The sequence below is a fragment of the Haliaeetus leucocephalus genome, unplaced genomic scaffold (genome assembly GCF_000737465.1).
Source record: "Haliaeetus leucocephalus isolate CR32 unplaced genomic scaffold, Haliaeetus_leucocephalus-4.0 Scaffold840, whole genome shotgun sequence".
Classification (NCBI taxonomy): Eukaryota; Metazoa; Chordata; class Aves; order Accipitriformes; family Accipitridae; genus Haliaeetus; species Haliaeetus leucocephalus.
The window spans coordinates 4,061,573-4,077,722 of record NW_010973276.1 but is presented as its reverse complement, the minus strand read 5'-3'; the positions used below and the strand labels follow the sequence as shown (position 1 = coordinate 4,077,722).

General features: G+C 42.6%; 3 protein-coding genes across 4 annotated transcripts in view; 1 reads left to right on the top strand and 2 right to left on the bottom strand.

Annotated features, from left to right (window-relative positions):
• The window catches only part of SNRNP35 (small nuclear ribonucleoprotein 35kDa (U11/U12)), a 3,895-nt gene extending 1,924 nt beyond the window's left edge, over positions 1–1,971 (bottom strand). Inside the window, exons 1-2 of the mRNA XM_010582229.1 lie at positions 1,895–1,971; positions 1,574–1,657 (exon numbers count right to left, since the gene is read on the bottom strand). The gene's annotated coding sequence lies outside the window, so the exon portion shown is untranslated. The remainder of the gene's footprint in view (positions 1–1,573; positions 1,658–1,894) is intronic.
• On the top strand, positions 42–8,686 carry RILPL2 (Rab interacting lysosomal protein-like 2). Of its 2 annotated transcripts, XR_775304.1 has the most exons (5): positions 42–374; positions 1,364–1,515; positions 3,824–3,934; positions 4,417–5,481; positions 7,267–8,686. XR_775304.1 is itself a non-coding variant. In XM_010582231.1 (4 exons), the coding sequence occupies exons 1-4, from the start codon at positions 42–44 to the stop codon at positions 4,439–4,441; spliced, it is 621 nt and encodes a 206-aa protein (XP_010580533.1). In that variant the 3' UTR covers positions 4,442–5,569. The 2 variants fall into 2 exon arrangements, 1 of the variants encoding a protein (XP_010580533.1); XM_010582231.1 differs by lacking the exon at positions 7,267–8,686 and having other exon boundaries at positions 4,417–5,569.
• A 14-nt stretch (positions 8,687–8,700) lies between these two features.
• Positions 8,701–14,367, bottom strand: SETD8 (SET domain containing (lysine methyltransferase) 8). Its single transcript, XM_010582226.1, has 6 exons — positions 14,052–14,367; positions 12,258–12,474; positions 11,362–11,446; positions 10,945–11,004; positions 9,668–9,858; positions 8,701–8,963 (listed from the first exon to the last, which is right to left on the bottom strand). Exons 1-6 carry the CDS (start codon positions 14,110–14,112, stop codon positions 8,753–8,755), a joined length of 825 nt encoding a protein of 274 aa, XP_010580528.1. The 5' UTR covers positions 14,113–14,367; the 3' UTR covers positions 8,701–8,752.
• Positions 14,368–16,150: the final 1,783 nt, after the last annotated feature.

Genomic DNA, 16,150 nt, shown 5'->3' with positions numbered 1-16,150 from the left:
CAGGGCACGGGAGGAAATTTGGCGGCTGCCTGCGGCGGGCCATGCAGCGGGGCCGGGAAGAGGAGGAGGAGGAGGAGGAGGGCGATGGCGGCCCGGAGCGGGCTCTGGAGAAGAGCCCCTTCCAGCTGACGGCCGGGGATGTCTATGACATCTCCTCCGTGGTGGGCCGGGACCTGCTGCAGCTCAGCGCCGGGCCGCGGGTGCCCGCCGCCCTGGCCCGGCTGCAGTTCAGGATCGTGAGGGTGCTGGAGATGTTGGAAGCGCTGGTGAGCGAGAGCAGCCTCGCCGAGGAGCAGCTGCGGATGGAGCGGGACAGCTTGCGGCGGGAGGTGGAGGAGCTGCGGGGAGAGAGGTCCCGAGGGGGCACCCAGCAGGTGGGTGCCCGGGCCGTGGTGGGTGCCAGGGCCGTGGTGGGCGCCAGGGCCGTGGTGGGCGCCCACTGTGCAGCACGGCATGGCCGGGGCAGCTTGGCCGTGGGGTCGTCAGCTGCGAGGTGGCACTTGCAGCAGAGGCACCTTCCCCGGCATAGGTCGTGGCCTGTCCGCTTGGCAACGTGCGGGTTGCGAAACCCACCCTAACGCCAGCTGGGTCAGAGGATAGTTTTGCCACAATGGCCGGTCTCTGCTATTGCAGCAGAACGAGTCTCAGAAAGTTCGCTTCTCATCTTTGTAGAAGGCCTTGAAGCCGTTTCCAGAGCGGAGGTCTTAAGGGTTATTACAAGTCGCAGTGCTGTGGATCCTCGCTCCTCTTTCACTGTAGTGACCAACCATGCTTTTAGCTCAGCAAGGTGCAGTACTCACAGAGGAGTTCTGACACACACAGGCAGGTGGTCACAGAGTACAAATCCACCATCATACAGCTCTTACCCAGCACCTGTCCCATAAAGACAACTTGCCATTTATGCAAATGCTAAAGCTTTGTTACTCTGTGCAAGGGAAACCCGTGTCTGTGACCGAAAAAGGCATTACCACAAAGGTCTTAAATTGGGAGAATTCAGTTCTCACCTCTCTCTGCCATAGAGTTTTGGTATGATGTTAGACAGATTGCTCAGCCTCTCTCATCATCAGAAAAGCAGATAAAAGCAGCTTCTTGGCAAACTAGATTGCAAACTCTTTGGGACAGAGACTTTGCTTTTAGCTGTGGTCAGAGCCTGTCACATACTTGGCTGGGAAATGCGGACGCCAAGGGAATACAAAAATGATATGAAAACCTATAATTAACAGCTTGGAAAAAATCAGGACCATGGTGAAGTCATACTAGTTCTAAGAATTCCTACATATTTATAAAATTCAGAATTTTTACTCTATGAGTGCCCTGTCTTTAATGTGTCACAAGATCATGCCCACCACCGTTTATTTTACAGCTCAGCCTTGGACCAGATAAAATGATAATAGACCTCACAGATCCAAATCGCCCCCGGTTCACACTACAGGAGCTGCGAGATGTATTGCAAGAGCGTAACCAGCTGAAAGCTCAGCTTCTTGTGGTGCAAGAGGAGCTACAGTGCTATAAGAGGTATATCACGAAGTCAGCAAAGAACTAATAACAATTACTTCTTGTCTGGGGAACTTACCAGGTCAGAGTATTGCAGGTTGGAGCACCTAGATTGGGCTAGGTACTGTCCAGATGTACAAGAGACACCTGTGCTCCCAAGAGCCTACAAATGAGCAAAGAAAAACAGGAGAATTATGAAGTCTCTACACAACATAATTTTAAAACTAAACTCCGTCTTAATCTGTGCAGTTTGCAGCCTGTTCTCATAACTGTACCACTGTAAGCCTACGTATAGTTACTCCCACTCCACATACAAGCTGGGTTCTTATGCACATGAATTCATCCATGCAGCTGCAGCAGTTGCACACATGCTGTTCTTTTCTAAAGCCACGCTACGTACCAAAGAGCTTGGGGGTTTCCATCTCAGCTTTAGTCAAAATTTCCTTCCTCCTCCAGCTGCTTGCACAGTGGGTATGGTATTGATCTAGAAAGCAGAATATTAAACCCTTTCATCATCATTCAAGATAAGCTGTGGGATTTGCACTTGAGCTGTGCAAAACAAGTGCTTTCAGAGAAGGATTTTGTTCTTTCTAGAAGGGACCAGCTTGGAAGAATCAGTGTGAGCCAAAGGGCGGGATGCAGGAAGGATCTTGCTCTTGGTGCTACAAAGTCATTCACCTCTAAGGCTGCTCTCCTCCAACCTCTTCCCCTCGTCTTCAGATTGCATTATAAACTCTTTGGGGCAAGAAACTACTTACTCTAGACACAAAATGTCTGAGCACATTGATTCCAGTTGAGATATCTCAGCAGCAACCTCTTAGATACAGTAAGCCTGCCCTTTGCCTTGTCTATTACAGGCAGGTTAAGCCAAGAAGTTAAAGTTAAATCCAAGGAGTCTGTTTACAAACTGCTCAAGAGCACTTCTCACAGCACAGTGGGGCACTGCTTCCCCAGCTCAGCTGCCTGCCTTTGCTGTGCAGCCATTGGAATGGCTTCTTGCTTTGACTTCCCAGCTGTGTTACACAACTTCTTACAGGCCAAGTTAAAAATTAACAGGGTGAATGTTTTCAGTTTTTCAGTGATTTGAGCCACAGTGTTGTGCACCTAGAGGGTGTGTCAAGGCTGCCTTTCAGTTCAAGTAATTCTCTGTGGTTATTGCCTTGTACAGCGTTGCAGCTTAAGCCAAAAACCATCTTCCCTTTAAACGTTCACATAAAATCCTAATTATGATTGTACAGCCATAAAGAGTAGCTGTGCAGGGGAAGAGGATAAATATGAGTGTATGTTCTAAAACGTCTCATGTATATTGAAATAAGCTCTATATAGCACAAGTTAACTGATGTCCTCACAGAGAATGGCTTAATATGACTGATGATGTTTGGGGACTGCATTTTTAGTCATGATTTCTGAGTAGAAGTTATTGTGCAGATATTAGAGATCTGCAGTATCACCAAACAGCTCACAGTCCTGCTTCTCTAAGAGGAGAATCTGCCTCAGAATTATCCCATGCCTGATGTCACACCAGTTTCTAGATACTCTCCTGTATTTTTATTTCCAAGGTCCAGCCAAGTGTTGCTTAGCTACTTTCAGCCTTCAGCTACTGCAGTCACAAGCTTTGATCCACTCAGCTCTCAAGATAAATGAGGTCAGCCCAGGACAGTAAATTAGCATGCTGTGAAAACATAGTGTAGTATGCAAGCTGGTAAAAATCTAACCTGATTTCAAGCAGGGGAAACATCCTTTGGAAAAACTGAAGCTTTTGCCTAAAGTAAGCGGTTACAACCTTGTAAAGTGTAGCAGCATCAAAGCAGGATGACAAAATCTACAGCTCAGGCAAAGCCTTTCTTTTCTCCTCTATAGGATGGAAAGAGGAACAGCCACCTGCCTTGCAGGGAAGCTGGGAAACTCCCATCTGTTCCCAGCCGCGTGGTGTGAGCCTTGGTGGCTGCACTGAAGGTACCACAGATCCACCCATGCAGAAATTCACCATTTGTGTCTGCACCCTACTGTTGTCTTTGGACTTTTGTACAAATCCAGTGTACAAATCCACTTCCCTTTCACTCCTATTATGATTTGCCATTCTTCCTCTCAGGAGAAGTCTGCTCGTTACTTTTTTAGTGTTTTCATTAAAGCATAGTCTGAGTAAAATGACATTGCAGTATTTAAGGAAAATAAGAGCAATTCATTACAAGGAATAGGCCAGGCTGCCATCCTGTCCTGTGACACCCATTCACCCACATCCTAGGCTGCCCAGTGAAGGGTTTAACATATGCAGTGCCACGCTATGCACAAAACCATGAAAAACAAACAAAGCCTCTTCTTTTCCCAGTGGGATCATCTCACAGAGAAGGGACCAAACTGAAGAACTGGAAAAAGAAGCCAGTGGCAGCAGCTCTGGCACTAGCAAGGACAGCGAAGAGAAGACAATCATCAAACGGCTGTAAGTTTGTCTGCATCTTTTTTGGGAGAATATGGCATGCTTCATATTTAGTGAATCCAGGGATGAATTCTGAATTTTGGCCTCATTGGCTGGATATTGTTTTCTCCTCCTCTCCCTGTAAAATTAAAACCCGATAAAGAAATCCTTTCCTGTGGAAAAAACACTCCACAGGAAGGCAACCTCCACCCAGGCAAGCAGGGCGTCACTTTTTTTCTAGGAAAAATAAGCATTTCAGAGCAAAACTATGTGATACTTGCTTCCCCTGCTAGCACATTAAGACTTCGCTGTGGGAACATGCCAGCTGTCCCTGGAGGTTTGTTTATATTGTATGAAGCAGCTGTACACAGTACCCACAAGCTCAGGCTGCATCCCCAGAGTTCCCCAAAATAGCAGAACACATTGACACAGCCATCTCACTGCATGTTCCTTCTTTTCCAGCTGTACTTATTGTTTCCTTTTTGTTGTTGGGTTTTTTTTTGTAGGTTCTCTTTTAAACATGGAAAATGAGCACCCTCAAGAACATAACCACTCCTGTTCAGAAATGGCAGTGATGAGAGCCTCTAAGGTGTTAGGGGAGTCAATGAGTGGAAGAAAAAGCATCTCTCCTACTGTAGAGAATAAGCAATCTCATCAAAACTGTGTTGTATAATATTCTTTCAGAATAGATTTTACTTTGCTTTTTTAGAAACCAAGACAAACACTTTTTGTATTTCCTGGATTCCTGCCAGACATTATCCACATGTACAGAATAAATGTTTATACAAAGGTGGTTTTTATTCTTATTAAAAGAGCCTGTGATGATCTGTACTGCCACTTACTTATCCCATCCACCTATCAAAATGCTCAGCCCAAATGATTTTGCTAGATGAAGATATTTTTAAGAGCTACATGCCATTCACAAGTGCATGCATACAAAAGCGCTGGGAAGGAAGAACCCATTCAGACTGCAGTCCCCACTGCTCTCATGCAGAAAGTAATTATCTTACACTAACACAGAACTGCTTGAAGAAAACCCCAGCACTGCATTTTTGTTTGCTTTCTTTGCATTAGATGGGCAGTACACAGGCAGCAGCACGCATAAGCCTGTCACACCCCACCCCACCCCACCAAAAGAAGATGCAGTTGCGCTGTGACAACAGAACGCCTGTACACATGGGAGTGGCTGGGGTAGAGATGAAAGATGGTGGAGAAAAACACAGCAAGGGAGGAAAAGCTGCTGCATCGTGCTCTGCCCGCATGAAGGACTGATGTCTTTTCAGAGGTGCAGACATCCTCAAACTAGAGCAGATGCACCAAACATTTCATTTCTGGCAGCTAAAGGTCTCCTGTGGTAGACAGTTGTATTTTTCATTAGCTCTGTTCTTTCAGTCAGCTGTCACAAGCTGTGTATTAGCTCAAGTAATGAGATTTATCACTAGTGGAAGCATATAGGGCAAACAGAGGAATAGAAAAAGAAGCTTGAAAGACACTAATTAGGTTCCACATTTAGAAAAGCAGAATTTCCAGAGCAGCAAAAGTCTGAAGAGACTTAAAAAGAGCAGTGACAGGTACGAAACTATGATCTTGCTCTCCTTAGAAGTGAAAGCAGGCTCTGAAATCTTTTGATTCCCTCTCATACGCTAGCAGCGTGAAAAATATAGGACACGTCACACATCTGCTCAGATGTACAATGCGAATGTGGCTTTGCAGAAGGCAGAACTGCAGTCTCTTTTCAGAGAGAATTTGTTAGCAAGTGTATGTTAGCAAGGCAACATCAAAGATGTCTGACCTAAGCAAGTTGGTTTTAGCCGGGGCACAGGACAGCTAAAGTAATTTTGCCATCTTCAAAATATTAATAAGCCTTGACCATGTCCCCACAATGTATTTTCTAGAGGATGGCAGCAGGGAAGGAAGTTACTGCATTTCCTTAGCAGAGACTTTGCATTTAAAGAAAAAAATAAAAATAAAAAAACCCAACCAAACCAAAAACCAGTCATGCATCAGCAACAGCCGGGATACATCTCTGAGCTGAGAAGAGATGTTTACATGTGCTCTGAACTCCATTGTCTTCTGTGCTTTATCCAGGGATGTATTTTCCAATCTCCTTGAAAAGCTGGGGGAGGGGAATTATGCCCCAAAACATACTAATCACTCTACTAAGTCTTAATGAAACCACTTCAGGTCACAAACTGCACAGATTAAACAAAGCTGTGCAAAAGTAACAACCTGCCATGGAGGCAGTGAAGACTGTAACAAAGCCCTAGGCCACTCTTTGCAGTTAGTTGAAGGAGCCGATAATGAAAGCTGCAATTATTATTTTCAGTTTACTATTTAATACGTACTTTATTAAAAAAAAAGATTTAAAAAAAAAGTGGGAGTTCACCAGTTAAAGTGGACAGGAGATCACCTCCACCTTTTTGGGCTAGTTGTTTTCTAGAACTATCACAGTTGCATCCACTCTGGTGCCAAGCGAGCTGCACAGCTTCTCTCTCAAAAGGGGAGCAAATTCCTTGGCTATGGCTACACAGAAGAGGCTACGGTCCTGTTAGAGCAACCCCACTGCCTCTGGCAAAGCCACACAAGCCTGACAACAGCAGTTTAGCTCCCAACCCAAGGGCATCTTTCCCTGCTAAGTGCTTTACACCTTACAAGAAGGTTTCATCTTCTAACAAGGCACAGAGATAAAAATCCACAGGGCATGTTTCTGTGAAAAGTATTTTGACATATATATATACACACACACAGATATGTATCAGTTCCTAGAAAAGTAAAGGATACATACTCAGTGCAACATCAGCTTTATTACCATCTTCCGATGCAGTGCTACTTGATTACCAGTTAAGCATTTCAGAAAAGACAATTTTCTTTTTATGTAGAATAGGGAAGAGATCTTCCCCCTTTCTCATTTACAAAAGTGATGCTGAAGAACAGAGGTTTTAAGCTATTTGACCTGATAGAGAACAAGCAAATGTTTAAATAAAAAACAAAAAGAAGCATTTTATTCCAATTTTGACTTAAGGGAAGTGCTCTAGTAAAACAGGATACTGTACACTGCCATAGTCTCCGTTACTGAGACCAGAGAACAATCAGTGTCAACTCAAATAAGTCAGCCAAAGAAGCTTACCTGTAACTCAGTACATGTAAGGTAACAGGTCTCCAGTTAATTCTTCAGAAATGGTGAAAATACACAGGCTGTCTCTGATGAGCTTGCCTTGTGTTAAGTGGTAAATAATATAAAGCATTTAATGGCTAATGATTTTCACAGCTTTCTTTCAAAATGCTAATGATCTGCAATGGAGACAGGTACTATAGCAGCCACTTCATCAATAATAAATATATTCTTTATTTTACAGAGACATTGTCTTCAAGTTTTTAATTTAAAAAATACATCACTAAGCCACCTCTCTTGCTGCTGGAGCATACAACCAGGATGTTGTTGCTATTTGACCTATCACATAGGCAAGCATGTAAGATTGTCCTAGAAGGCATTAGCTGGAACAGCAGCAGCCTTCAAGACATGAGGAATAAGAGACATTAACAGAGCCACAGATCCCTTGCTGACATCTTCCAGCAGCAAGCGCGGCTGATGGCTCACAGCCATTTTCATCTACACACATGCCAAGCCTGCCTTGGCAAAAATTCCAACTGGTAAGAATTCATCTTTAACATAAAGGACCTGCATTGTATTGCCCGCCTATATCACAGATTTGGTTCTCCGACAGTAACGTTACAAACATCCGCAAGACGCTAAGCGCTCAACTCCCATTTAAGACGGTGGGACCAGACCATGCTGGACAGACCTACAGGACCAGGCAATAAGGAATCTACTTTCTTCATTGCATGAACTCCATCATTACAGTTTGAAGCTGCATATGAAGACGACTCCTATTTTTGGAACCGCTATGCTCTACTTCAAGCATTCACAGTAAATAAATAGCTTCTGATGTGGCTAATTAGCATAGGAAGATAATAAAAAAATTTTTGGAGAGAGCTTTTTCTTCTTCTTTAAAATCCTCTGGGAGACACCTCCAAGGATCAGCCATCAACTATAAAAAGGTACCTTCTTAAATTTTAGAAAATAAGTAAATGTCAAACATTGATTCTCACTGTGAAGTTCTATCTTCACATTTGTAATCAGTATCAACCCAGTCTATCAAAATCCATCCTCATTTGGCTTGGAGTCATTTCTCTGAAGAAAGCAGCCAATTTGACCATCCATTTCCCTCAGCACCAGTGCATTTAAAGTTCATTACCAACATGAGATACGACACTGGAAAAAATGGATCCCTACCCCAAATTATTTGAGAACGATAGTAGCATCCATCTCAGAGAAGCCTGTCAGCACTGGGTTGTAAAAAGCAGTCTGACAAGCAGTCAAGCCATTGGATGTACTAGTCAGAGTACAGAAGTACATCTGCTGTCATAAAGCTAATGCCAAGGTCATCACCCCACAAAGTGGAGCATGAGATTTCATTGCAAAAGCAGAACAACCACCCAAGTGATTAAGTTTCTGTGCAAGTCTTTGACTGCATGCTCAAGTGGCACTGGTCACTATGCAGAAGTATTCAAATTTTAGGGAGGGTTTCCTTTTATGATATAAAAGTTTTGGCAATCTAAGATCAATTACTCAAGCCTGCCTAGAAAACTGTAATAGGTATTTAAATACTGCAAAGCAAAAGGAAGTTTTTCAGGAGCTCAGAACACTAAGCAGTCCACTAAGAAAGCTGAGGGAAGTGAGGACAGGAAAGAAAAAAAAAAATCCACTGACTCCTTGTAGAGCACTCAGTCCAAAAAAAACCCAAACCCAAAAAACACAAAACCCCAAACAAAGATGAAGTATTAGTGTTTCAGCCATGGATGAGCTTCAATGGAAGCTTTGCTTCTGTCTCCATAGTCATACAACAGTTCTTCACCTGCTTTAATGTCTCTGGAAGCTATCAATATGAGATGAGGCACACCATCAATGTCATGAAGCTTTGTTTGACAATTGCCACATTTGCTGTGATTAATCAGTCTTCCCAGACGGTTAGTTTCTTTTGTAGCATCAACACTGAAAGAACAAGAACAGAATGCAGGATTGCTACATATCATGCAGTCATATTTGTGGACAAAAAACAAAGCGCAAATCAGATAAAAGAACAAGGAATCCATACAGGGCTTGAAAAATGAAGGAAAACCAGAGCATTACAGAATATTAATATGATTAAACAGACAACACATAATGGCAATGTAGGTAAACTAAAGCAATTCTGGGAGATTTTTAAGTTAGCACAAACCCCAGAAAACAGCCAACTTCAGACTGTTTTACAGTGATAAACCATGCACGTGGGGTGGGTGTCAGGTACTACAGAAAGAAGGACACCCAGTCAAAGACAGTTGAAGGAAATATTTATCTTCCAGAGAGTTTGTCCATACTGCTTTTCAAACTAAATCCTTGCAACTCAGGAAAAGTAGTTAATTTTACAAGAGAATAAATTTAGGCAGAATTCCATGGCAGAGCTCAAAATCTCATCCAGGCAGATACAACTCTCCATGCAGCTTGTGCTGTACTTCAAAGAATATGGCTTTGAGTCACCTACCATTCCTTTTAGCCCACAGGTGCAGAAAGATCTTGGACCATGAAACAGTGCTACAAAAAGATTTCCTAATTCATGGTTCCCGTTAAAAAAAATTTTGCATGAAAACAAGAAAAGACTTAGCAGCATTCAAAGCCTCTATCACTCAACTGTCACACTTAAGGGAAGAGAAGCTTACCAGTACGTTTTGCTGAGGTACTGAAAATAGTACATATAGCAGCCTGTGGATGGATCTTGAGCATACACAGCTTCTCGCTTTTTAGCATCAGTGATCTCTATGAGATCCCCATGATATTCAACTACAAATTCTCCTCGATTAAAATGCTTAGTAGCAATTACTCCTCTCCCTTTGCCATCGATGTAATCAATCTGTTGAGTTGAAAAGAAAATCAGCTGGGAAATTAGAAAGTATTTACATGATTGCAAATATGCTGTTTACTAGGAAATGAGTACAGGTCAGATTTGTCATTAAAAAAAATGCTACAGCAAGGTATTTGTGTGTATTGCCAACAAAGCTGTAGAAGCACAACCCACAGCATGGTGGAAGAAACATAGGATGAGTTTGGGATGCACCCTATGAGTTACCAGGTATTTTGATACAAAGTCTTCTAATCAAAGAACTAAGAATTACTTCAACTAAACAATACACAGAGAAGAGTTATCTATTTTTTCTTTTTAACTACCTATTAGCTGAGGCAGAAAGCTCTTCCATTTCACATGCACCATCACCATTAGCATGCACAGGTTAAAAAGCAACAGAAAGATTGATCACAGAAATTACATTTATCACTCCCAAGTATACTCCCCCTGTAAATTGGACAACTCCAAGAAAGTTCTCCTATCACTGTTGTAGATGCGACAGTGTTAATTGCAGGCTGCTGCTTTTCAAGAATCACAGCTCTTCTGCACTTTCAGGAGCCATTTCTGCTTTGAATTCTAAAAAGGGCAATCAGAGTAACCCAAGTGGTAAGCACTTGGTCCCAATAACTAGTATTTGTTAGCAGTGGGAGGAAAACCAGTACAACCCATTATCCCAAGTGCCATAATGAAGACCCACTGTGACTGGCTGTAAATAGGCTAAGACAATTTGTTACCATACAGACAGTATATATGGGTTGTACCTTTTAAGCATATGACAATTAAGATGCTGTATCTAACCCCACTTCTGGAAGCTAAACCAAGAAATGAGATACTAAAGGAAGCAAGTGCATTTTCAGTAAATACTATAAAGGTCCCTCAATATTTATGACTGAGGCTGCATATACATATTCTTCAGAGCTAAATATTGTCCATCCAAAAGGAAAGACAGTGTGCTCCAGTTCTGCTGCACTTTCATCGTTCTATCAATGAACTACAGCAGTCTGAGACTGAATCTGTTCAAGCAGAAAGTAGCAGAACTAACAGCAAGATACCATATAAACAGCACATGGCTACTTAGGCTGGCATTGCAGTTACCTTCATTCCTTCTTCCTTCCCACTTGTAATTAGCTCATCTATTTTCCTCCTCTCCTCAGTCTGCAGAATAAACAAGAACAAAACCACAGTATTGTTGATAGTTTTTGTAGCTTATTCTATAGCTAAAAGGAAATTATTAGCCCATGACACTCATTTTTCCAAACCACCCCATATTTCTAGCAAAACTGAATGTTAAAGAGACAGATTTCTGCCCCCCAAAATATATAAGCGGCTAGACTTTGTCCTAGAATAAATGGATCAGCATTTCTGAATTTTAAGAATGTCCTTAATACTTCCAGTGCACAATGCTATTTGTATTTGGCCAATGGAAACCATTTACAGATAGTTACACACTTCCTCAAACATTCAGTTAAATGTCAACATTATAAGTAATGTTATTTTAACAAGATGCACTACCTCCAATTCAGATTTGCTCTTCCTGGAACTTCTTCTAACTGGGTAATAATCTGTCACTTTTCGATTTGGTGTTCTTCCTTGCGTTCTAAGGGATAAGAAAAACAGAGAACACACGTATTTCAGACTACTTGTGAAGTTATGCCTCTAGGACAGAGGTACCTGTAAGAAATTTTTATTTTCAGCTTGGTATGTTGAAAGGTGATCAATGTGAATCAGCGTTTCTTATCAGTACTCTTCACTTCAAGCCAAAAGCCACATCCCCTTTTCTTCCCCATGCTATTTCCATTACTCAGTATCAATTCTCTAACAATAAGCACGAGATGCCATTGGAAACCAACTGAAGGTCACATTAGAAGTATGAAGCCCCGTGTGCCTTGCCAGAAGGCACTCTAAAATTTAGGTCATGAAAACTGCTTTGCAAGGAATTCATTAATGTTGGGTCACATTACTCCCATATCATGAGAAAGAGTATCAGCTTAGCCAGGAAGCCTCCAACTGTAATTAATCTAATATTCTGTTTCTGACAAGATACATTCCCATTTGTCCACGGAAAAGTAGGTCTTAACGGCTCATTAACTTCTTTTTCTATAGGTGATCAGCAAGTATTTCACTTGATATAAAATACACTAACCTTGCTTTCAAGAAAAACAAAAGTCTTCTGCAAGGTAGATAAAATACTTCCGGTGCTATTTTGTGTTTTTCAAACATGTTATTCTTGAGAAAACAAAGATTTGCTCCCCCCCAACACAAACATTTGCTTAAAAAAAGGCAACAAAACAGGAGTAACATTAATTACAGGTCTGACTATAGCTCCTGAAGGACAAATGCAGATCAAAGCCTCCTGGTGCAAAAGGACATACAGAAGAAAAGCTTTTACAATTCCAGAAGTCACTTACTTTCTCCTTGGTCCACGTTTTGCTTTAACCATCTTTTTCTGAGCTGGCTTTGCATTGGCCTCATCAGCACAGTCTGAAGGCAGGGGCGTCTTTTGAGTTTCTACAGTTTCTTGGTTTTGATCAGAGGAGGGCACTGAAGTATTGCACCCACCTTCTTTATCCTTCTGGTCTTCTGGTTTCATAGCACCTTCAATTATATTGCCACCACTCTTTTTTTCTGGTGACAGGAAAATAAAGTAAGGCTCTGAACTTAGGATCACCTATACCAGAGTGCTTTAAATGAATTCCAGTGGTTTCTAGTCCATGTTTCTAGTTCTGTCAAACAGGAGAAAGAGGGAGGGAATCACACAATCTCTTTCTGCTAGAACCCAGATAGGCTGTTACTCAATTTTTGACTGGTTATTGCTACAGTACACACAGTACAGAGGGAGGGGTGAGCAGAGAAAAGGAACAGGTAAAACAGAGCCCAAGTACTTCATCACGTTAGGTTTGCAACTCAAGAGTCTTCTAAACCTGAACATGCAGCACCTTCTGCGCAGTGTTTGAGATGACTGTGCAGTTTGCTACTCAGTGCATCTGGCATACTAAATTATCAAGTTGCCATAAGCTAATCAACATCCTGCACTGAGAGGGAGAGGAAGCCTCTCTGGATCCTGCACTGCTGTGATCAGTAGCTGCAGACGCTGGTACCAAGCGGCCAACACCACTCAGACAAAATCCACAGGAGCTAAAGGGCTTGCACTTATAAGAAGTCTACCCCACACACAACCAACTTTTTCTTAGTTGCATGCATCCTACCTTGATATGACCACATCCTCCTTCTCAGCCAACTGATTTAGAGGTAGGTGAGCATGGCTTAAACCTCACTAGTTTTTATTCAAAGCAAACCACCAGGTTTAACAGTCCTATCTGCTGAGACAGATGTTTCGATCCCACTGGAGAAGTGAAGCACAGCTGCAAGGCCACAGCAGTGGGACATCCTAAAGCCATCTTCGCTTTCTTGTCAAAACTGGGGAGCTAAATCAGGAGCTAAAGGCCCTAAGTTTCCAGAAAAACTGACACTCCCTGTGTTGAGTGGGACATAAAATACCTGCTTGCTGAAAGTGTTTGCATCAAAATGTTTTGACAAATTACCAAGGTTATTAAATGCACCTTTAAACACAAGACAGCCTTCCCCCCTCCCCAAACTTATGGAACATTCCCATTTCTAGTCACTACAATGAAGCATCTACGAAGCCTGGCACCTGGCGTCCACAGTCTGTGCTCCTCCTTCTCACTGCCTTTATTTCATCCTGAAAATTTAAGAATTGTTTCTTTTTCTACCGTACCTCTACCTCATACCTGATTTGACTTTGAATTGCCTTTATATAAATTTGTATGAAGTAGTCAAATTACAGAATAAACCAGTTTCAGGTAATAAAACAGCCCCCCCCCCCCCAATTAGATAAACTGTCAAACACTGACCTGAAAAATCAGAGTAATAATAGAATTGCAGGGAGCTTAGGGCATATTAACAACACAAGCGTTAGCTTTTTATATCCAGAGAGACAATACAAACATAGCCAGACAAAAATTTGAGGAAAAATTGCCTGGTAAACCTATGACCTAAGTTTTGAAAAGGATAAGGACACCCTCATCTCTGTAGTGTCCCAGTTTGCCAATAAAGTTGGAGGACTGAGAAAGCAGCTGGGCCAGGGGAGCTGCCTGACCTTCTTGACTGTGTATTAAAGTTTTCAAATCAGGGGCAGGGGGAAGCACATTTAATGAGGCAAGCAATCCAAAGATCAATCTTACCATCTCCTTTCCTGTAGGTTTCGTTTAGTGTTTTGCCCTGACATTTCACCTCGTGATACATGACAGAGTTTTCCTCTTGAAGCGGGGGGCGAGCACCAGGAGTTTTGTTAGGATTCAGGTAGCTGTAGATTTTGGATTGACCAATAAACACATTCTCCTAAAACAGACCCACACAAACATCAGTACATCATAGAGATGCCAGGAACCTCAAGTTAATATCCACAACATGCTGCAAAGACCAGGGCTGACAGCTGACCATGCTAATGCAAATTACACTGCTTTAATGCATCATCCTTGCTGCTATTGCTATTTCTACTAAGTGAAAATGTAACGGTGGTAAGCGCTCAGAAATCTTTACTAATGCAAACTCTCAGTCCAAGAGGACTTTCATATGAAATGTGGCAGGATGGGGTAGTCATAACTAACTCCAGCTTCCACCTTCTGCTTCACAGTATGAACTCTGGTGCTAAAAAAAAAAACAAAACCAAAACCCAACCCTTAGCTCATCATGAGGAAGGGGGCCTCTAAGAGTGCAAGCCAAAAGAAAATACGAATAACACAGCAAAAATTGCCCAAGCCTAGAACATACCTCTCATAGCCAGAGAGGTATGAGCTTACCCAAAGACACTCATGAGGTGTCAGATGTTACTGCAGTTAATTATATGCTCTACTGAGCAACACAGAGGACAGGAATCAGTTTTGCACAGTCTACCTTGAGTGACACCTCTCAGTGAAGTCTGGGAGATAACCAATGCTATCTTTTTATCCATTTTATTTCACAAAATAAAGTGTAAAAGTAGTTAGTGGCAAAAGAAACATTAAAGAGTCTACACAAAGCACTTATGCCCAGCCAGGAAAACAGTAAAACCCTCTGGCATGGTCAAACACCACAGAGACCAGGGTTTGTACACTGGCTCAGGCAAGCAGTATCAAATTTAGCAAAGTTTAGTGGAGTCGTGTCACTTTTGCTTTTACAGTCTCCTGCCACCTCGCCAAGTTTGACTGTGCGGTGTATGTAGGGCACACAGATTGCAACCGTGAAATCTCAGTGTCTGGACAAGCAGATGCAACTTGGCCAGAATGAGTTTTTCTTGGCTATAGTTTGACTCAGCTGAAAGCAATTTTCAGACTTTGCAAGCCAGTTAAAACAACAAAAACATGCATCCATTTTTTTAGAAAAGCACACCAAGGTTCCCATTAGTTAAAAAAATAGCTCAAATATAGCTGACTAAACAAATACTATGTAGTCACACAAACACTAAAAAAAAGTAAACAAAGCACACAATAGAATACATAGGATAATTTTAATAATTAACATAATCACGAGTAACAAACTTAATGCGTACATAATTCACACACAAAATAAGACCAGTTAAAGGCTCAGATCTTAGTCCACAAATAAGCTTCACTAAAGATTAAGATTACAGTAGAACAGCCTGAGAAAAAGCAAGTCAGTCAGATGCTCCCTGACCCCCAATACTTCTGAAAGGCCTATGACTTATTAAAAAACTGGGGCTTTTAAGGATGAAATACTATGAAAACACTCCATTTTAACAATTGCAAGCAGCAAACCCTGCGCTGCAAAGCTCTCAAGATTTAGTGAAGAGTTTAAATATGGGCATTTCAGGAGAAAGCCAGAAGCGGCGAACTGCAGCAGTCCACCTGCCAGCAGAGCCTTCTGGCTTGGAATACAGCATTAACAGGAAACGAACAACAGTTTTTCCAACGTAGCTTCCTCCCCTCATTCCCAGCTCCCTGCCTGCTGTGCTCTTGGCGCTACCGAGACACGGCTGCCACGTCTTTGTCTGTGCCAGGCTTGAGACCCTCGAGAACAGAGATTTTCTGAGCACAGCAGAGCACACGAAGGGCTGCTGAGGAGCTCTGGGATGTGATGCAATAGCCACAATGATTTCCACGGGGGGGGTTAAATGCAAAGCGACGATCAACCTCCGGCCAACCGCCTGTTAACAGAACTAGAGGACGGGGAGAATGGCACGGAGGGACTGCCGAGCCCGGGGCCTGCCTGCTCGCTGACAGCCCCGGCAGCGCCCCGCGCTTGCAGGGCGGCTGCGGCAGGGGACGGGGGGACACGGGAAAGG